Source organism: Rhynchophorus ferrugineus, unplaced genomic scaffold (assembly GCF_030347505.1).
Source record: "Rhynchophorus ferrugineus isolate W39M unplaced genomic scaffold, kcgeb_rfMv2 rfM3, whole genome shotgun sequence".
In the NCBI taxonomy this organism is placed as follows: Eukaryota; Metazoa; Arthropoda; class Insecta; order Coleoptera; family Curculionidae; genus Rhynchophorus; species Rhynchophorus ferrugineus.
This window is the reverse complement of record NW_027472582.1, coordinates 20,588,331-20,610,437: the sequence shown is the minus strand read 5'-3', so window position 1 is coordinate 20,610,437 and position 22,107 is coordinate 20,588,331. Positions and strand designations below refer to the sequence as shown.

Here is a 22,107-nt window from a genome sequence, read left to right as displayed (position 1 = left end):
TGTTTCCTTGTCAAGTATTTTGATATCATTGTATTTGTATGTTTTTTCTGTTAATACCTGTGTACACCATTCTTGATAAAATTAATCACTGAATTATTCCTAATGCATTTCCCATATCTGCAAAACAGTTGGTATTTTCTCTCTCCTCGCACATTTTAACCAAGTGCTCATGTATATTCTGAAAAATTACACACATATCAAATGGACATAAATCTTTCACACTTTTTAAAATTCTTAAAATACTTACTTTAGTTGTTTCCGCCCTCATCACTGAATTGAATCATAATCCCATATTGTCTACAGCCTAACCTACAGACTAACCTGAGGAACCAGAGATCATCACAGAAGACATCCGGTCTTACCCAGCCTGATTACTAACGTAACTGGAATCATTTTCCTTGCTGGATTTTGCACTCTCTCCAGCCTAAGGACAATTAGAAATATAAATTTAAGACCATGCCACAGCAGGATTTGAACCCACGACTATTACAATAGTAAGAGGGCCGTCCTGCACTGCGCCAACCAAGCCGGCTTGAATCATTATTATTAAAATTATTTCATAAAGTTAGTATCATAAAGTGCCATGTTATGAATTGCTTGAAAGGTTAAACTTGACACGGCCGCTCAATTTCTTGTTATCATTAAAGACACTACAGTATCTGTAGTCGATATCGGCTCTTTGTTGTAATAGCTTAAAGACCCTAAATTTTTACTTAACCGATGCGTACGAAAACGATTTTTACGATGCGATTTTTATGTTTGGGAACAAGTATTCATATATTATCTTCATGAAGTTCAAGCCCATGTTGGGCAAACTCCACCAAGGCATAAGCTCGCCACTCGTCCTCTAATTTTTGTGCTCACACAGATTTTTGAAGCGCTGGCAGGAGTAAATAAAGGACCGCTGAAATCAAATCGCATGGTAGTGTCTGACGTTAATGTAATATCAAATTATTAGCATGTTCTATAGAAATCTGCAAAAGCAGTCTTCATCCTATGGATATTTCGCTTATATCTAGAAAACGTGTAGAATTGTTGAAGTTAGGGTTTGACATATTATTTTAAGACTTGACGTTAATTTTCATGAATCTAGCAGGCGGTGTATTCAAAAGATTTTCTACCTCTGGTTTCACTTTATAAAGAAGGGATGTTAGTGATTGAAACAAAATATTGAAATTCATTATCAGTGAAAGCAAATAAGACATGAATTCTAAATATAATGATGAATTGGTTGATCATTGTAATCAGCATTTCTTCGATAGTCTTCGAATTATCAGAAAAGGTATTTCTGTCTAGTAAGCTTTTAATGGAATGTACTACCCTAACACACGGTTTACACACACTTTTAGCGAGAGCCATCGAGTTTGAACTGATGCGAGAATTTTATTAATAACTCTTTAAATTTTAGTTGTCTAAAGTCTTGAGTTTAATACATAATCCCAATCCCCTATCAAGAGTTTCTCCTCAGATTAGGAAATTTTCCACAAGTTGGCAACGTACCTACTAATATTCAGTAGTCACACAAGTGTTTAGATTTGGACTACAACAACACTGTTTGATACTATAGGGAAGATAATTGGCTCGATTTGCGTATACTCATTTCGATAATCTATATCAGTTGTGTTTAATTTCTACTAATTCTATGGTACAGAATAGTCAGTCAGTATATTTTTCCCTGTTTTGTAGTTGTTTTTATTAACTTATTAATTTTGTGACATTTGATGGGATTGGACATTTATGATCATTTACCCTTTAATACCTTTAATTTTATGGCGGGAAACACTCATGTACAGCACCCTGCAAAGCATCAGATAACATGGCAAAATGAAAGAGGTATTGATTCAGCGATATTGCATTTTTTTGATACCATTACTGGTACTATTACTAAGTATTATTATTGGTGAACAGTAGATACTATCAATCTGTATTGGCTTTTTGTAACAAAAATAAAGGTAATAAAATGCCTTATATCATTTGTAATTTATAATAAAATAAATCATAGCTGTTGAAATATCAATCTTTATATATACTGTTATAATAATCCCTTATTTACCTTCACCAAATTGTCTTTAAAAATATTGTTGATTCTATTTATTAATTTAAAAAGTACATTTTGCGGTATGAATAAACATATAAGCACTATTGTAGGTAACACTACCGTCGAATATCAATTTTTTTAGAAGATACGGTGTAAGACATCAAATATTGATCCTTTAATCTCTCTTAAAATAATACCTTCCTTCGCAACATTATCAGTAAAATATTGTTTCTTATATTTTAAATAATTTATTTAATATAAAAAGTATAAAATTATACGATATCAATAAATATACATATACTATTATTAATTAACAGCAGACACTATCGCTATTGACTATAATACATTATAATACGGCATAAAAAATAAAATATTTAGTTTGGTAATAATCATTTTAAAGTAAATTTGTCTATCGCAAAATTAACAATAAAAAATTCGTTTACTTATTAATATAACACTATGACACTGAGCATGTCATGTGTTTATAGTCAAGGATTCAAAATCCGACAAGAAAGGCTACCCTAATCATTGGTAAGGAGTAAGACCAAATGTCTTCTATGGTAGCCTTTAAGTTGATCAATTACCATCTCGTAGACTTTAATCCCAACGCTCATATTAAGCAATTACTTAAGTCCAGATAGAGGAGAGTCTAAAATATAACAAATAGATAACTAATACTATGATAGAGATCAAATAACATTATATTCTACTAATAATTACTAGTTATCACAAAAAAATTAAAACTTTTTTATAAATACACTATTTTCATGTATTCTAAAATTATTTCAATTGTATGTTTATTTAACACAAATATTAAAAATTTCCTTCGCCATATTATCAAGGTACAAAGTGTTTAATAATAGGATATATGAGTTCATATTTTGATAACCCGGAGAAAAAAGCCCTAAAAATGATCTCCTCCTTATATACAATAAATTTAATTGAATTTTAATGTATTATAGTGTCTAAATAATTATTTTAATTAGGTTGATTTACATCTAGAATTCAAACAAATGAACACTTTCACACACATACATAATTAATGAACACTTTCTTCTATAAAATATCGATGACATGATAATCTTAAAATTATCCGTTTATTACCATAATTAGTACTGAGTTCAATTTCTCCTTTTCAAATCAATCAAGTAATAATAATAATAATAATTCTATACATGTTAAATATATTGTCATTAAAAAATTCCAGGCTTCACCATATATTTGTACACGTAGTTATATGTAGATACTATTTCTATTTATAATTTAATTAAAAATCATTTAAAATTAGCTAATTAGCTAACTTTTAAAAAAATTTATCATATATTTATTGTATCATATTATTATGAGGATATGGTAAATAATTTATTCACTTTCTTTTTATTTTATTTATTTACATTTATTAACTATTATATAAAATATATAAAAACAAAAATAAATAAAAAATTAATCATATTTTCCTGCATTACTTTTAATAGTTTAAATAGTTACTACAAGATGACGCTCAAAATTGGCCCTCTGGCGAAGACGGTTGTAGATATGTGTTTTAAATGTGACATTTCTAGAAACCGTTTTGTTTGTGTTTGAAAAGATCGTTATAAAAACTACTGCAAAAAAACCATAACAGAATATCATTCTTTGTGTAATTGTATTGTTTTGAAACATACTGATCACGGTCTATGTGTTCTCATAGTGGTTTTTATGTGAAATACCAACATTTCAGGACAATTTAACTTTCTAACAAACAATGGATCCATTTACGGAGGTGAGTGTCCGTTTAAAATCTCATATACTAATTAGTTCTAGTATTTTCATTGTGTATTCACATTTTTATCAGTTATTTTTATTGTTGTTTTAGAATATCTTATCTAGAGCTAGAGAAAGACAAAGAATGCTGGGTGAAGGAAAAGTTATGCCATTACAAGAATCAAATAAAAATGCTGTTTCTGAACCAAATTTGACTGAAATCAAACATATATCTCCAAAAGCTGTTCTTTCAGAAAGTAACTTAACAAAATGTGTCTCTACTAATGAAGATAAAGCATTAGGTATGCATTTCTCACTGCACTAAGAATATTTACTATAATCCAATACTAACATTACCATTTTTTTGTAATTCATATATATCATTTTGATTAACATACTCATTTTAGGAATAATAAATTGTTCAAATACACCTTTTAGTCGTCAAAATTCAATAACTAGAATTTCTTCCAATATTGAAGGTTCACCAAACACTGTACAAACCAAGACATTAAATATACAAAGAGAAGATTTTAACATGGAAATAAAAGTTAAAAGCGCCGATAATGTTCATGTTCAAGTTGAAATTGAGGAGCGTGAAAATAATGATAATTATAATGATGGTAGAGCTATAATTCACCATACACAAGAAAATGGACTTAGGGAAGAGTCAAAAAATAGGCTAAAGAGGCTAGGGAAACTTTATGCAGGCAAGTTTTTATAGCAAATTATTGAACATTTATTAAATAATTTTTATTTTTATAGGTGGAGATGAACCAGATATTTCTTCGCCAATTCATAGAACTGAAGCACAGTTTTACAGCAAAATTGCTAATGATGAGGAAAATCCAATTAATAATCAAAGAAATGCTCCTATAAGTAGAAAAGGCTTGAGCAAGCTGGCTGACCTTGCAGATTCTATTAATCAGTGGGAGGATGACCTTAGTCACTCAGTATGAAACATTATTATTGTGAATTTAATTATAATTGATTATTGTTTTAAATATAATATAGACCCATTTAACCAAGGCAGTACCAAAGAAAACATGGAAGCCTCCAGCACCACAACCACCTGTGAATAAACAACCATCTACTCCTCAAAAACCTACTTTAACAAAATCTACTAAACCTAGAGCACCAAGTCCACCAGTTGTTAAAAATTTGAGTCCCAAGAAAGCTTTGCCTATACAAGAAGAATCTAATGGAAGGAAGGCCATAGACGTGGAAAAATCAAATATTTCTACCAGTCCAAAAAAGACTAATTTCAATAGTTCTGTGAAGGATGTTGGAAAGGGAGCGATACCAAAACAAATTAATTGGGATCCAAAAGTTTTGAATACATTGGTATGAAAATAGCTAATTTACTATTTTTTACTTTAGTGTTGTATATTGCTTTGTAGTAGAATTTTCCTTGTGATTCCTCTATATATGGTGAGGTTTTTTGGGTATTCTCATAATATAATGGAATGTTCTGAAGTAAATTAAAATATTTAATTTATGGTTGAAAGGTGGGTATTGCACTTTTCATAAGTCACAGCACTGTAAATCTTAATTATTTAACACTTGACTTATTTAATTTAATTGCACCACAAATATACAGTTTTGTTCAGTGCTTGTGCACTTTCTATCTAATTTACGAAAGGCTTCTTTCATATTCAACTTTAAAAAATAATCATTTTATTGCTAATGAGTTTTTTGATTAAATTTTAAAAAATATTCAACAATTACAATAAATAAATAGTTTAGTTTTTATTTTAAATTGTTGGATATTATTTTATCATTATGTTTTAATGGTATATACATCAATCTGCCCACTTACTGCAAAATTTATATAAAAATGAATGGATAATTAACCAATAAACAAACTGTTATATGCCATAAAGTTTTATTTCTTTTATCTCAATTTACTTCTAGAATATTTTCATTTTCCAGATACAACTTTGAAAATGCTTCTTAACCTCTTTACTTAATGCACTTTTTATTTTATCCTGAATCAAATATATTTATTATTACAAATTGTGTTGATTGTAGGAATCACAAGGTTTCACGCGTACAACCTCATCATCGCGCTTAGTATACTCATACAATTCACAGGAACATGGTAGTAAATCAGAGCACTCCAAACCTAAGCTACAAAACTCTGACCAAACTATTGTTGAAGAGACTGAGCAGCAAATAAATAAAACAGACAATCAAAGGAATCAAGTTGCTTCGGTCAAAAAAACAGATGATAAAGCAAAATCAGTTAAACCAGGGTCTATAGCCAATAGGGCTGCCATGTTTGAGTCAAAGGTTAAAGTTAACCCAACGAAGTCGGATAAAGATCCGGCTCTTCTTAGTATTGCAGAACGGAAGGCTTTATTTGAAAAAAATAAAGGTGATGCCTTAGTTCCAAAAGCAGCATTTGGTATGTCTGCTGCAGTTAAAGTAGATACCACAATGAAAGCAAGTGAAAGTAAATTCATTGGGCTTACCAGTAAAGCTGTTTCATCTGTTAGTAATTCAAATCTTTCTGAGGGGACAAACAATATAAAAGTTTCTCAGAAAGTAGTACAATTGAAAGAAAACAATACAACGCCAAATAATGGTATTACAAATAAATCAACTGTTAATTCAGCACTATCAATGAAATCAGATAACAACTGTAATGGTAAATCTGCAACAAACTTACCTACAGTGGCACAAGTTCATCAAGCAGATGGAATAGCTAATAAAATGGCAGCACTTTTAGGTAACAAATCAACTATATCAGAAGAGCAAATTTTCAAGAAAATGAAAGAGGAACGTCAAAAAGAAATGGATATGTTATTAAACAGATTTAATAGGAATAAAGAGGTATAATATAGCACATCTATGTAGTATTTTTGACTTAATACATGTTATCTAAAGGTTTCTGCTCAACAAGACTTAATAGAACAGGCACCTAGTGACTCTGAAGATTATTCAGAGGATGAAAGCGCCGATGAAAACACTAGGATGTTAAAGGATAAGCCCGCAAAAGTTATAACTGGCACACCCAGGAGATCAGCAGAAAAACGGAAAAGTGGAGGCAGGATATCTTGTAAGTATTTATTTAAGTATTAACAACTACCAGATAGTCATTAATCTATTAACTCATTTTCTCTACTGTTAATAATTTACAGCTGCTGACTCAGATAGTCCCCATGTGGTATCAGTTTTAGAAGATGTAAAGCGAATCAAAGTGTCGCCACCAAAAGCTGGTCAACTGTATCCGAACCTCTCCGACATCGAAACAGTCACAACAGATGCCGATACTCGGACACCAACACCAAACCAAGAGAACAGGTGCGATAAAATTACCAACTGGATCTTATTTTGTCTTTGTCTCGCATGAAAAATAGGGCTTGGTGCTTACTTTTAACATTTGTTTTGTCTTATGTCAAATACGGCAGCTACTAAACCTTTTCTCCAATAACATAAAATAAATGTGGATATTTCTACCAAAAATGTCTATTTTAAAAAGTCTATTTTGCTAAAAAAAAATTATGAATTTTAATGTGGATATTCTATTACCTTTAACATGCACCCAAAAAGTCGATTCGCAAAAAAGAATGAAATGGAAATATCTGCACTTTAACTAATATTATTTATTTTACTAGGAATAAGTAATTTTGAATTCTAAATTTAGCGAATTTAGAAGGAAGTTTAAAATTAGAAAAATTTTCATATTTATTTCATAATAAATTTATACATTGACCAAGAATACTAACTGCTATTTATGTTCCATTTTTAACATTATGTGTGTTTTAAATGTCTTTTTATATATACTTAAGGGGCTTTTAATTAGCATAATTAAACCAGAATCATACTAAAAATACTTGTTTGTCTTGCAAGAAAAAATAGGTATATTTCAGCTGAATTCTTTATAACAATATAAAGCTTGTTTAAAATGTTCTAATAAGTTGATGAATATTCAATAATTAAGAACATTTTCAGCTGTTTATTAATAATACATTTTAACGTATTTAAGAATAATTTTAGTATGGTAATGGGCTATATATATATATATATATATATATATATATATATATATATATATATATGTTTTGTTTACATGTAAATACTGTGATACATGGAGAAAATTTAATAAATCAATATTTTATAAATTCATATTTTTCATTTCATTCACCTCCATACTAACATTCATTATTTTATGTTTACTAACGTCATTCTGAATAGTGGAATACCATTTAAATATATGCAAATGTACTCACAGCTATTTACATTGTCATTGAAGTAATTCTAGTTGTAAAACAATTGTGTTTTTGACAGTTTTATGGAAAATAGTTTTGATTCTGGCGATCCTAATACAAGCTTTGGACGGGACATTTTGGAAGCAGTTTGCAAGAATATAACTCCCACAAGAAAGGTAAGTTTAATGATGATACTTTTTGTACTAATTCAAAGTACTCTTAATCTAATTATATAGGTAGCATATGCGGAACCATCCAGTAGTGAAAGTTCAAGTCTTATGGGTGAATTAGATGAAATTCCTGAAGAAATATATGAGGATGGTAGTAGCTATGGCCCAACTCCACCGAAGCAGGGACGCCATGGTTCTCCAAAGGTAACTTGTAATAGAAATTTTTTATTTGTGACTAATGTATATTTATTCTAGCATTCAAAAGCCCATCAATCAAATTCATTTCATTACAAAAGTTTCACTACTTCACCATCTCAACAAAAATCAAAATTTCAATCTCCAAAAAGAGTTATCGACTCACCAAGACAATCGACAGACCTTCCTTTAGTAGTAGATGGGGAACAAGTCCTAACACTAACACACACAGTTAGTTTTTACAGAAAACAACAAAATGAGGTACGTAACAATATTGCATATTTAGGTATTCTATTTTTACTTTTATTTAAAAAAATTCAGGTACACACCCCTGTTCGCCAAATTTCCAGACAGCCGATGATAGAAGAGTCGTCTGAAACAGAAAGCTGTAACGAAGATGAAGCAGTCGAAGAGAAAATTAGTTTTCTGGAAGGAGAAGTAAGTAACTTAAGTTAATATTATAAAATATCTGTAACAACTCAAATTCTAGGTGAACAAACAACAAAACATTATAGCCCAAACCAGTCAAGCGCTGAATTTATGCAGCAGTACACTAGAATTTTCGGGATCTACAGAACAAGTCGAAGCAGAGAAAGTACTACTGGTTGCCAGTAAGTGTATTAATTTCTGGTTGAAAGATTTAGTTGGATTTAAAACTTTTTCTAGGTCATCGGAGACAAGCAGCTTTGCATGAATTGCAACGACTGAGGGTTGAAAGATCATTAAGGCCTATCAGTAAATTATCAAAGACGGTACCGTTAGAAAAAGGAACTTTAACTATTTCCAATATTGTGTTGCCAATGAAACAAAAATATGTCACAGCTTTAGCTGCCAGTATGACTAGCATTTCCTCAATTTATATAAAATTTCTAATTTTATTGTTTTAGCTGGTGGTAAAGGTCATCATGTTGTATGCCTCATTAAATGTGGAGAACAAGTTGTGCCGACTAAACTGATATCAACTGTTGCGAGTAAAAGTAAAAACCCAGACACTGACTTGTACATTCCTGGATCTGTTACTTTAAATAATATATATAGTGATTTCACTGTAACATTTGAAGTATACTGTCTACAAGCTCAAGAAGAATTCCTCCCACATGAAGTAAAATACCATATTAACAAGAAGGTAATTAATAATGAAATATTTATTGAAACTAAATTTATATTTTAAAAAGCTATTTATAAAAAAATCCATTCAATATATAATCTACTTGATATGAGTGTGTATGAAAAACTTAAATTATGAGGGATAAAAAAATTGATAATTTGCTGGGTCTCCAATTCTCAGGAAGTTCAGATTTTCTTTCCTTCAAGCGCCAAATTCCAAATAATTACTATGAGATTTTGCATCAGGCGACTGCGGTCAAGTTCTTGCAGTATGGTTTTTTGTTTATATTTGGGCAGGACATTTTTGATTGTCTTGTATATGGAACCACAGTTGGGCGGAATTTTTTGCTTAAACTATTAAAGTTATTATTTAAAGAATAACGCTTTACCGACATAGTTACAAAAATCATCATGTATTTTGAAGCCACTATCTGAAATTTTCGGTCATTCTAGATACAAATACAAAAACACGATATCGTAACATTTTCTGGAAAATATCAAATGAAGTCAGAACTAAGACTATATTGTTAGATTATAGTCAAGATAGAACTGGAGGACTTGATTTGATATCATCCTGGTTATGGTAGGTAGGTAACTGTTTTTACTGGAGGTGCTTACCCAACGTGGGAGGGCGGTATCTAACAATATACTAAGTATTTTAAAGGAATTGGCTGGATACTTGTTCATTACAGTAATAAAAAAAAAGCCATATACACTCATGCCAAACAGACTGTATTAATCAAAATAATAATTATTTCAGACATCTAAAAACTTGGTAACACCTAAAAAGAACAAGCAAGACAATAGATTGGTGAGACCTCCAAAAGAGTCACCGGCAGGACCGAATGTGGTTAGATCCTCCACTTTTGCTCTTATGGGATATGTGGTTTTCTCTGTGCAAGCATTAAATAAAAAGACATGGAGTCTAAACAATGTATGTTATACATGCAATATCTGGTATATTTATGGGTTTTTAACATTTACTTTTTATATAGACACCTCCCATGAGTCCCCTGGAAGGTAGTGTGGAAATGAAGATCAATTGCGATTTAGCAGTTTCGGTAGAACACCGAGGATTTCTAACAATGTTTGAAGATATATCTGGTTTTGGAGCATGGCACAGACGTTGGTGTTTATTGAAGGGCCACGAGTTAAGCTATTGGAAATATCCAGATGATGAAAAGAAACAGGTTAGTTAAATTCTTGGATTAACATACATTTTGAATTACGAAAAATAATTGAAATTAAAATAGAACTGTTGCAAATATAATGCACATACATATAATTTTAGGCTCCAATCGATACCATAGATTTAAAGACATCCGTTACTAAAAACGTTGCTCCTGTAAGTCGAGAAATATGTGCCAGGTTACACACATTCTTACTTGAAAGGGAGAGAGAAGCATATCCTACTGATAAAGATACTTTAGTAATTATAAGAAAAGGAAGTAAAACTATTATAAGGTAAGTTCAATAATTAATATTCAAATTCATAAGTTTTTTAATACAATCGATTCGATGTTCATGTGGAATGAGACTAAGTGTGAGGTATTTAATATAATAATATTAAATATCCTCGTTGTTTTCTCACAACGACATAGATGGAGCCACGTAGATCTGGCTGATTTTGATAATAACTACTCTTGGTAATTTGGCATCAATAAACAAATTAAAAACAGACTCCTCTAAAGCAACGTAACCGCCGCATTGGACCAAAATCAATCTGGCGTTATTGAAAAGCTATATAGGTTCAAATAACAGAAGTAGAAAATTTCTGAAGGGGGTGCTTTTCTTGGGAGTCTTTCTGATTTTGTGCTTTCATTTTTTAGGCATTTGCTCTCAGCTGATACAAAAGAAGAAAGAATTGAATGGTGCCATAAGTTAAATGCTGCTCTAACAGCTATAAGAATGTGGGGAAAAGACTAATAGCAATATATATGTATAGTTTTCCAGACTATCAAATCCAAATTTATCCACGCTTTAACAATATATTATATTATATTCAAAGTTTTTTAACAAAACATGTATCTAAATTTTGTTTTTATATGATTAACAATTTTATATGTTATATATAAGATGTATATTTAATTGTGCCTTAATAAGTGTATTTATTTGTTACGCTGCTAATATATTGACATTTTAACACCAAAATATTCCTTTTTAATTTTAAATCCATGGTTATCATCATCCTAATGCTCAATTTTTGTGATATGTGAAAATTAAATTGAATAAAAAACCTCAACTTCAGTTTACTTGAGAATATTAAAATATTTTAATAATATAAATGTCCGTTTTTCAAAAGATTTTACTGAACAAAATAAGTGAATATTATTGTTTTAGCAGTGAGTCACAAGCGAGGGCTCAGTTCTTTAAAAATAGTAATAAAAAGTTAATAAATATATAGAATAAAAGCTAATATATATATATATATATATATATATATATATATTATTTGTAGGAAAACTTATTAGAACCACCGAGTCAAACCATTCTGTTGATTAGCCCTTTTATTCTAAGCTATCTACACGAAAGCTTATAATTTCAAAATTTGATTACCAGGTCTTCACACATCTTATAACGTTTCCCCTGAAAAAAAAGTAGCCCACTCTGATTAATAGAATTCTTTGTATCGATTATACCTTTGTCCGCCTTTAATATTCATTTCAACTTCAGTATATATTCCTAAATTACAATAGTTGACAGCTAATGTTATTTTAAGCAACCTGAATCTGTCTCAATCACGGGTATTGTAATTACTCAAGAGCTAGAATGTAAAACGTGATACTGTAAGCTTTCTGAGATGACAAACATGTTTAGCCAGTTATTATGTTTTAGGAAATCCATAAACCAAGAGGAATAAGTAAGACGTACAGCAAGCTTTTAACACATTGTGCAAGCTTTAATAACTGAAAAATATGGGTAACAAATAGCAAATTAAACTGACTTGACGGAGATCTAGATAAACTGGTAATTCTTAGATTTAAAAAAATTTATGATATCTTTTTTTTATTTTCAATTTAAACCAGGCAGTACTGCGGAAACACAACAATAAAACAAGGTAAAAAATACAAAGATATGTGTCTATGATGGAATTACCTTTTTATTCTTGATAATGATATATAAAACATTCTTTAGTTGAAAAAATAGACAAATTTCAAACTCACAAAAATATCACAATGAAAAATCTTATAAAGACTTTACTAAAATAATTGTTTCCAAGAAAAACACCTAGAAAATATTAATGTACATTTTTCATTTACAAATTGTTGTCAATAATGTGGCGTTATTCTTAAAAACATATTTTGGTATTCATTATTTCAGTCTATAAATAGAAATAAGACCAGAAAACAAAATATATCACAAATTCTCTTTCAATAGAAACTTTTGAATAAAAGGCCTAAAAAAACTTAAGGAGGGTCACTATCTTACTTTCTTCTGTATTTTATTAGCTCAATTTAATTACTAAACATGTAAATATATGCATACAATGAAACGATGTCCTGCTTACATAAAATTACATTAAACGTTTCTGATTTGATGTAAATAAATTAAGTGAAGATTTTCCATTTCAAATATAAATACTCTAAATCTATACAGTTTAAGCTTCATTATATTATAATTTTACCTGTGTAAGAGATACGCTGCAAAATGTGTATTCTTTTTAGTAAAATATTTATATTTTGGTTGAAACAAAATTTGAACATCAAAGAGCAGCTAATATTAAAATCTAGATTAATCAATTCCGAACTGTTCTCATTGTATGCCAAATTTTAAAGAAGTTTTCAACAAACTTTTATTAAATTTTAGTCCAACAGCAATAATTTTTTGTTTTTTTTATATATAAATACAATTATTCAATTATTTTGAGTCACACCAATGTGATGACAAAACTTCAACACACCAATTTTTAGTATTCTATTGATCAGTTCTGAATATCCAGTATAACGAATTAGGATTAAAACATTATATGCCATGCCAAACACATGTTTAGTTATACTTTAAAAGAGAACAAAACAACTAAAACTAAAAAGATCAACACATTAGTAATTATGATAAACATTCCACAATGAAATTGTTCCATCAGCTCCTCCTGTTAAATGTAATTCATTAATAATTTCAAATTATTATGACTTATTAAGCATACCAACAGCAAAAATTTTCGAGTCCCAATATCTGACAACACTTGGTGAAAATTGTACATCAGATATTTGCTTCTTATGTTCCGTTAATACAACCAGAGTTCTATAAGTTTTTCCTGAATAAACCCTAAATATTACAAAAAATAATTATTAAAAAAATAATCTGTATTTGGAAAGCTATATAAAACAAACCTCAATCTACCATCCCATCCTCCTGCCACAAAAATTTTATTATCATTCCTAAATTTAACAATTTGGCATCCTTCATTTGGTAAAGCTAATTCAGCTTTTAAAGATAAATTTAATATTCGAGGATCAAGTCCAAAGACCTGTAATGCATTTGATGAATTTGAAACAACTCCCCTGAAGGTTATTGGGTCAAAGGTAATGGAAGTTATAAATTCCCTGATTTTCAATTTACAACATTGTTTCATTGTATTGAAGTCTAGCAAAAATATATCACCTGGAGATATAATTAGTAATTAATGTATAGACTGATTATGAAGCTTATTTTAACATACCACTTTCATATCCAATCAATAAATACTTAGTCCCTCTAATTTCGAAAGATTCAAGGCACATTACACTCCCTAGTTGAGAATCTTCTGTTTCAGGTACAAATTTATTTACACTTTCGAAATTATATGTATCTATGACTTCAAGGCTACCTTTCTCCTGCGGCAGTATTAGTTGATTGTTTATTAAAATGCTTTTACAAAATCCCCCATAGCAATTAAAAGTTTTTTGTATTCTACAAGATTAGTTAATATTTATATTAATATTAGGAATGTTTGTTGTAGATATATTACTTGTAACCACTATTATTTTCGATAGACCACAGCTTGACTAAACCGCTTTTTTCTTGTGTTATAATATCGTATTCTATGGAATGTATAGCTTGAATTGATTCACCCATATTCAACTTTAATTGCAACCTATTGCACTAAAAAGTAATTTCATATATGATAGCAGTTAAAAACAGTAAATTAAAAAATCGATAACTTTTAGTGTGCATTGCAGGATTTGTGAGTGAATTACCTCCAAATCCCAAAAAAACACATCGCCTTTTTCTGTTGCGGCTAATAGTAAATCAGAATAGTCGGGATTTCTTCTCGGGAAACATATACTATGGACGTGACCCATATATTCCTTAAAGCAAAATAATGGATCGGGAGGTAGAATTCCAATACCTGCAGACATTTTAAAGATAATTAGCCGAAAATAATTGAAAAATAAATATAGAAAGAAAACCGCGGTTCAAACTAAGCAGGGGCCATCGAGGGACTGAGAAGTCATTTTTTTGACTGTAATGACAGTTGATTTTGTCGAAATTTCAATATTTGAAATTGACATTTAAGCTGGCATATATAAAAAATATTTATATGTAAATATCTGTATATATATATATATCTATATATGATAAAAATATTGCGCCATCTTTTATATTTCATACCAAATAATATTTTTAAAAGAAGAAATCTTATTAAACATGGCCTACGTGACTATATGTATTTCAGTCAGCTGATTTATTGTATATATTGTATAGTATTAATCAACACTAATTAAAAAGTTTAAATGTTTTGAATTATTTAACATGATGAATATATTAAATAACACTTATCAGCAATTTGGTAATGCATAATGTAATTTTAAAAGTGTGTATATATAAAAGATATTGTTATATTACATAAAATTTAATTGAACATTTTATATTGATTTTTCTGCCCACGTTATTTTATTCAATAGACATGGTAATACAGCTCAGTACAATTCTCTATGTGTAATATCTATACTATGTAACAAATATAAGACATTTCAATAATAATCATCTTATATGAATAATATGGAGGAACATTTTGGAGCTGCTATTGAAAATTTGTATCCAGCATTATTACAATGTTTTATTGTTATTTTATGCGGGTAAATATATTCGTAATTCTAATTCTAAAATGTTTACACTATATATTTTAATTTAGCTATCTGGCTGGCCGTATGAATCTTATCTCAGAGACTGAAGCAAAAGGAATGAATACATTTGTAGGAACTTTCTCTTTGCCTGCACTAATATTTATGTCTTTAGCTGAATTAGATTTGAGATCAGTAAATTGGATCTTTCTTTTATCTATATTGATATCAAAGAGTGTAGTATTTTTTTCTGTGATAGTCATAACTGTGTTAGTGGGCAGACCAGTAAATTTAGGAAGAGCTGGAATATTTGCTATATTTTGTACACAAAGTAATGATTTTGCTATAGGATATCCAATAGGTATGCTGTTCTTTAAAAAATGTTTTAAAAGTTTAGTGTCATTGTGAATATCTGTTTTAGTGGCAGCATTATATAGGAACACTCATCCTGAATATGCGTCCTATCTTTATCTCATGGCACCTATAAGTTTGGCTATATTAAATCCTATTTCTTTTGTTTTAATGGAAATAAATAAAAAAAATAATTTAACAAGAGATGAGGAAGCGACATTAACAGAAATATCTCACATTAACAGCAATGTATCCAGGCATAAACAGAGATGTAAATTGGTACTAGTTATAATGAGAAATATATTTTGTAATCCTATAATTCTTATGACTATATTAGGGATTCTTGGCAATTTTATTTTTCAACATAATGTACCCCTATATTTAGCAGAGATCCTTAATGTAAGTAAGCTTTTGTACAGATACAGCACAGATATTTTAATTTAGTAAATTTCATTATAAATTATGTTTATCTGCTTAATATATTATTAAAGTTAACAGTATTTAATATAATGTCTCATATTAGGTTTTAGGGTCAGCTTTTTCTGCAAGTGCTTTGTTTTTATTAGGACTAAGGATGGTTGGCAAAATTCATAAACTGACTGGTGCTACTTTGGTTGTTCCAGGAATCCTAATCATGATTAAACTGTTAGTGTATATTCTGGATCTATTCATCTTCATTAATATACTCTTTTATTTCTATAGAATAGCTTTACCATTAGTCATAAGGGAAGTGGTGAATGTTCTAAATGCTGGTAGTAATACTTCTGAGACATTGGATCTTAGTACCTATGGATTCTTTTATGGTACCTTTCCCTCAGCTCCTGGTGTTTTTGTTTTTGCCACTCAGTATATGATGGATGTTGATTTGGTAAATTAATCAGATCATTTTTTTTAAGTTGAACACTTCATTTTATCATTATTTATAGATTGCTAGTGCAATGGTTGCATGTACATTTTTGAGTGCACCTCTTATGTTTGTGTCAGCTAAAATGATTACCATCACAAATTGTAATCCTTCAGAGTATATCAAGCAACTAGATCAATTTACATTTGATGTCAGTATTATTGGTATTATGGCATGTATTTGGGTAATAATTGTGTTTACATTAACAAAAAAGATTTCAAAAATACCTCACAAGATTACATCATGTTTGATTGTATCTCATGTAAGTATTAAATTGTTATAGGAATAAATGTATACCCAAAAATTTGCATATTTTTAGTTCATCAGTTGTTTAGGCGCAATATTGTGGAATGTCACACATCAAGATGACAAAAGTCGGAATTATATACAATTTTCATTATTTACAATTGGAGTATATAGTTCTCGACTATGGACTGCGATTTTATCTATAACACTGTTATTCTTACAATGTCGAAGTTTGTGTTTTGTTTTGAAGCTACAACCATACTTCTTTTCTGTTGGTTGGGGGTATGTGTGAAAGATAAAATAATATTCAAAGTATCGTTAATGTCTTGTTTTTAGGGTACCAGTATTATTATCTGCAAGTTTGTTGTTTCTTGACACGTCTACTAAAATGTCATTTGAAAAAAGGAATCCTAATTTTGCATATGGCGCACCTCAGGCTATTATAGCTGTGTCTTTATTAGTTCTTTGCTTTATTGGTAATAATATAAATAAATCAAGTATTTTTAGATACATAATATATTTTTATGATTTATTTACAGTTACAGCAGGTTGTTTAGTATTACATCAAAGATACCGGCGGCGATTTAATTATGGAGATTTGCCAAGTGAAAGTACAGATCAACTAGTAGAAACCAATGTGGAAGGTAAGAATATTAAAATATAATATTGGAATTTAATTAGAATAATATAAAATTAATATTAAATATAGGGGAAAATAAGGATATTTCATAAAAATAAAACAATTATTGTTAATTTATAATTATTTTTTGAAAAGTACGTAATACTCATAATAGCCTATTGGAATATTGTTTTTTTTATTAACGGACTTCGAAAATGGAGGAGCTTCTATATTGGACTGTATATATTTTTTTAATCTATGTTCGCCGATTTTCAAAATTCTTTTTTTGATTCCTGAGAGTAAGAGTGCACTTCCGAGGTGGTCCCATTGTAACCAAATTAGGATCTGTTGGGGGGAAGAGGGGTAAATGGAGGGACACGCTCAAATTTCAAAGGCACGTACAACATTTTCACATATTTTTTGTCTAAGATAATCAGATATTTGTGTATAATGTTATTGCTGAGCTAATGTGACTTAAAATCGGAAGTTGTTCAGTGCGAACCTCAGGACCTGAAGCGTTCCTTATTTTCAATCATTGTTTCTTTATTCCCGTTTTTCCTCATACCATACTGCACCTTTACATGGCCTACCCATTGTCATACTTAATAAAATAACTGCGTAATTTATTGAGTAAATACCTAACACTAAAAAGAGAAAAATAAAATTATTTTAACAAAAAAATTGAATCGACTTCAAAAAATAAATAAGGAATTCTCTAAAAATTAAAAAATTATTAAACTTAGGTTTTTAACACAAAAAAGGCATTTTAAAATAAAATATGTACATAATAATCGTTGTACTAACTAAATAACAATAATCAAAAACTTTATTTAACCTATCTTCTACACATATATTTTTTTAATATATATTTTAAAGTTTACCAACTGTGGGTTTATCTGGACTGGGCCTAAAGCTTAACGGTGGCTCCGAACCACGGTCCTCAGCATTAAGCTTACCGACTGGAGAGTGACCAACTTTAGAAATCATCCCAGAAGACATTCGGTCTTACCCAGCCTGGTTACTGGCGTGACTGGAATCATTTTCCTGGTCGGATTTTACATTCTTGCCTAGACATTCACAAATTTTAAACAACCACAAACATAAATTTACGACCATGCCCCAGCAGGATTCGAACCCGCGGGTATCGCAACAGTAGAAGGACCGTCCCATCGCCTTTACCACTGCGCCACCAAGCCGGCCACTACATGTATTTTAACTACTATCAACTGATCACATTGAAATCGGTGCCGAGCCCAAACAATAGAAAAATAATAACATATTTTTGTGGCATATACAAAAAATTAATATACCAACAAAACAAATTAAAATTAATGTGACTGTTAAGAGTTCGTATAAGTTTGATTATTTTTTAATTTTTAGTGAGTTCCATATTTAATTTTTGAAGTCGGTTAGATTTTTTCTTAAAAATATTTTATTTTAAGTTTGATCATTTGGATTTCCTAATTTTTATTATTAAATTGGTTATTATGGATTTCCCTCTGCACAGCTCCCAATTTTCTTTTCATACATATTCAGCATAAATGCTGAAGCATATTTGTTAAAAACCCATATATACATACATACATATAATAAATACATACTAATCCACTTCACTGGTTTATGGAAATACACTTTTTCTAGTATTCTTGCCATGGTGCCAAGTCTTTTTTACTCAAAATAGGTATTTTAATTTTGGAAATAGTAAAAAATTATCTGAAGCTTGTATTACCACAAGAAAAGCTTGAGTTAAATATTCAGGATAGATAGCTGGCAAGTTTTCGTTTTTCACATCTGATAATTTACTCCGTAAATGAATATGGCGTAGGATATTATCAAAAAAAGTCGTAACTGCGCGTAAATGATCCTCATATATGTTTTCTATGTACTTTTTGACACACCTCTTTTATGAACTAAGCGAGATAGGTTCTTCTTTGGCCCTTTAAAGTTATTTTAACACAGTTGAAAGAACAAAAATGAAAATTAAATTTTTTTAACCAATATGAAAATCAAAGATAGCTGTTTTCTATCCAGCATTGCGTGCGAGTTATGATTAGTAATTCATAATGCCGCAATTGAAATCGAAGCTAGATTTCAAACTTTCTAAAAATAAATAATATAAGTAGATGTTAAATTACAAAAGTATTAAGTGATCATTGAAAAACGTACCTACAATATATGCTATATAGTGCAGTATAGTACTCTTCCAGAAACTGGACATGCGTCTAATCAAGATTCAATTAGAGAAGAAAACGTAGAAATCGCTCCTAAATTAACAAAATGTTGCGGACTACCTACGATAAAAGAAGGTTGTTGTGAAGAGAAGGATTTGATCAGTCCAGTGGTTGACATTGAAGACTTAATCAGTGATAAAACAAGGTAATTTTTTTGTAATAAACGAGTCCTACTTTACTAACAGATAATTTCGTCTGAAGTTTAATTTCGAGAAAACCTATCGTCACTGATGACTCGGGTGTTGTGGACGATGGAACTTCTGAACAGTGCTCTACAAAATTCGGTTGTAATGGCCCTCAAAGGCAATCTTGCAGGTAAATTACAATTATCAAATTATTATTTCAAAATAGCTATAATTTATATGTAATGTTTGTTTTATAGAGCTGTCGTTGGACAGTATCAGGAACCAATTGATGAAGACTTAGAGCCAATTGAAGAGGAACCAGAATCACATGATCCACAAATTTTACGACACACAGTTTTGTTAATCCTATTGTTGTGCAGTATGTTTGTGGTATGCTTTATATTAATTGTAAATACTATATAGGATATACTTATTACTAATTCAATATTTTAGGGATTGGCTTTATCTGTTTGGACTTTAGTTATGGAACAAATTTCTGGCATATATATTGAGTTATCTTTCTTAGACGCAATTCTCAATTTTGGTCAGAGCATTATAGTATTTGTAATATTCGGATTGGACGTCAAAGAGGTGGTGCTTCCAATAATTAAATTTTGGCGAAAGTTATGGTATGGTGCAAATACATTAACTCTGCCAGTTTGGGATGAATTAGGCCCTGATACTAAACATATTTGTGATCAGTTTGTGAGTCATCATTTGAATAGCTGTAAAAATGCTATTGCTTCTGATAGAAGGTATATTGTAAGTTTTCTGTTGCACAGAACCATAACAATTTTTTAACTTCAGATGGCGTTTAACTATTTACAAAGATGTATTTACTGGTAATCAATTTATAGATTGGTTAATTGACTTGGGTCTAGCGAGAGATCGTGTAGAAGCGGTCAATTATGGACGTCATTTATTAGAAGGCAAAGTTATCAAACATATAAATGGTGTATATCATTTCTATGATAGAAATCTCCTTTACACTTTTGTGTAATATAGTCTAGTCATAATTATAATTAATAGCTATTGACAGCGAAGAATTTAGCGGTGTTTTTTAGTTTTATTATATTATATAAATATATGTATTTTTGGATCTAATATTTACAGATTGTGATATAGTTTTTAATATTCCACATTTATTTTTTGAAAATGAAGATGGAAAAGAAATCTTACATAAAAATAATTTAAACTGTGGATTAATGTTGTAACAAACAATAATTATTTAATTCACACAACTATAAAAACAGATTTTTTTTTAATCAAAATAGAATGTGCTTGTGACTCTTTTATGTGAATGCTTGAATATGATTTAAGCTTTCGAAGTTGTATCTTAACGTAAAATAATACCAATATTGTTAAATACATTTTATCAGGCTATAAGGTCATGTTTTTAGTAAGAAACCAAAGAAAATTATTGTTGATAACATTGTGAATCGAGACATATGTTGAAAAAGTCTGATTGTAGACAATAGAAATGTTGTGAATAAAGTTTCAAGCTATTTCTCGTTTTCATTTTATTTTTTAGAATATTAAGTATCTATAAGCTACTTTCCGTTTCATTTGATTGTCACAAATTAAACATTTTCAACCACTAAACTCCAGCATGAGTTCACTGGCCGCGATATATATTTCTATTCGATATGTTAAATGACTATTAACACTAGATCATTATGATTGTATACAATTTAAAGCATAGTATAATTCTTGTAAGATTATTCAATTTGAATTTATTTTATTTATTATCATCGATACGAAATTATCATGACAACTTACACGAATATCGTTCATCTTTTGTTGCAAAGTACCCACAAAAAGTTCTGTTTCATTTTGGGTCACTTGTCAGTACTTTTTTAGAAATCAGGATTATTACAACAAGGTAGGTGACCAGATATTTAGCCCATGTCCCTTCACGGTTATTCATTGACGTACCAGCAAGCATCATAAGATAAGCTGAAGACGTTTTAGTGGGCGAGAGTCCTACAGTTAAACCATCCGCCACTTATTCCTGTACGTATTTCTCCTAATGGTATCAGACCAAATCAAAAAAATTGTACATTTATATCAATAAATCTCAAACCCGGAGAACATTGTTCAAATTAATCATTCATTGATGTATG

The 22,107-nt window shown here is 29.8% G+C and overlaps 3 protein-coding genes across 7 annotated transcripts; 2 read left to right on the top strand and 1 right to left on the bottom strand.

Annotated features, from left to right (window-relative positions):
* Positions 1–3,540: 3,540 nt before the first annotated feature.
* scra (anillin, actin binding protein) lies at positions 3,541–11,615 on the top strand. Of its 4 annotated transcripts, none has more exons than XM_076399645.1 (19): positions 3,541–3,800; positions 3,894–4,083; positions 4,189–4,488; positions 4,544–4,731; positions 4,793–5,122; positions 5,810–6,613; positions 6,668–6,839; positions 6,922–7,084; positions 8,072–8,168; positions 8,229–8,366; positions 8,418–8,618; positions 8,679–8,795; positions 8,848–8,968; positions 9,024–9,191; positions 9,245–9,483; positions 10,225–10,398; positions 10,460–10,654; positions 10,756–10,928; positions 11,294–11,615. In XM_076399645.1, the coding sequence occupies exons 1-19, from the start codon at positions 3,783–3,785 to the stop codon at positions 11,388–11,390; spliced, it is 3,885 nt and encodes a 1,294-aa protein (XP_076255760.1). In that variant the 5' UTR covers positions 3,541–3,782; the 3' UTR covers positions 11,391–11,615. The 4 variants fall into 4 exon arrangements, with proteins under 4 accessions (XP_076255760.1, XP_076255763.1, XP_076255762.1 ...); XM_076399648.1 differs by having other exon boundaries at positions 3,584–3,800; positions 4,261–4,488; positions 5,873–6,613; XM_076399647.1 differs by having other exon boundaries at positions 3,584–3,800; positions 4,261–4,488.
* Positions 11,616–12,540: 925 nt separating this feature from the next.
* Positions 12,541–14,911, bottom strand: LOC143193445 (guanine nucleotide-binding protein subunit beta-like protein 1). Its single transcript, XM_076399644.1, has 6 exons — positions 14,642–14,911; positions 14,413–14,546; positions 14,125–14,354; positions 13,796–14,066; positions 13,609–13,730; positions 12,541–13,554 (listed from the first exon to the last, which is right to left on the bottom strand). Exons 1-6 carry the CDS (start codon positions 14,801–14,803, stop codon positions 13,505–13,507), a joined length of 969 nt encoding a protein of 322 aa, XP_076255759.1. The 5' UTR covers positions 14,804–14,911; the 3' UTR covers positions 12,541–13,504.
* Positions 14,912–15,116: 205 nt separating this feature from the next.
* Positions 15,117–21,490, top strand: anchor (integral membrane protein GPR155 homolog anchor). 2 transcript variants are annotated; one of them, XM_076399834.1, is made up of 15 exons: positions 15,117–15,258; positions 15,350–15,523; positions 15,580–15,869; positions 15,930–16,258; positions 16,383–16,504; positions 16,562–16,727; positions 16,786–17,025; positions 17,083–17,291; positions 17,346–17,485; positions 17,549–17,653; positions 19,836–20,004; positions 20,061–20,174; positions 20,242–20,374; positions 20,438–20,739; positions 20,792–21,490. In XM_076399834.1, the coding sequence occupies exons 2-15, from the start codon at positions 15,438–15,440 to the stop codon at positions 20,982–20,984; spliced, it is 2,598 nt and encodes an 865-aa protein (XP_076255949.1). In that variant the 5' UTR covers positions 15,117–15,258; positions 15,350–15,437; the 3' UTR covers positions 20,985–21,490. The 2 variants fall into 2 exon arrangements, with proteins under 2 accessions (XP_076255949.1, XP_076255948.1); XM_076399833.1 differs by having other exon boundaries at positions 15,131–15,234.
* The last annotated feature ends 617 nt before the right edge of the window (positions 21,491–22,107 follow it).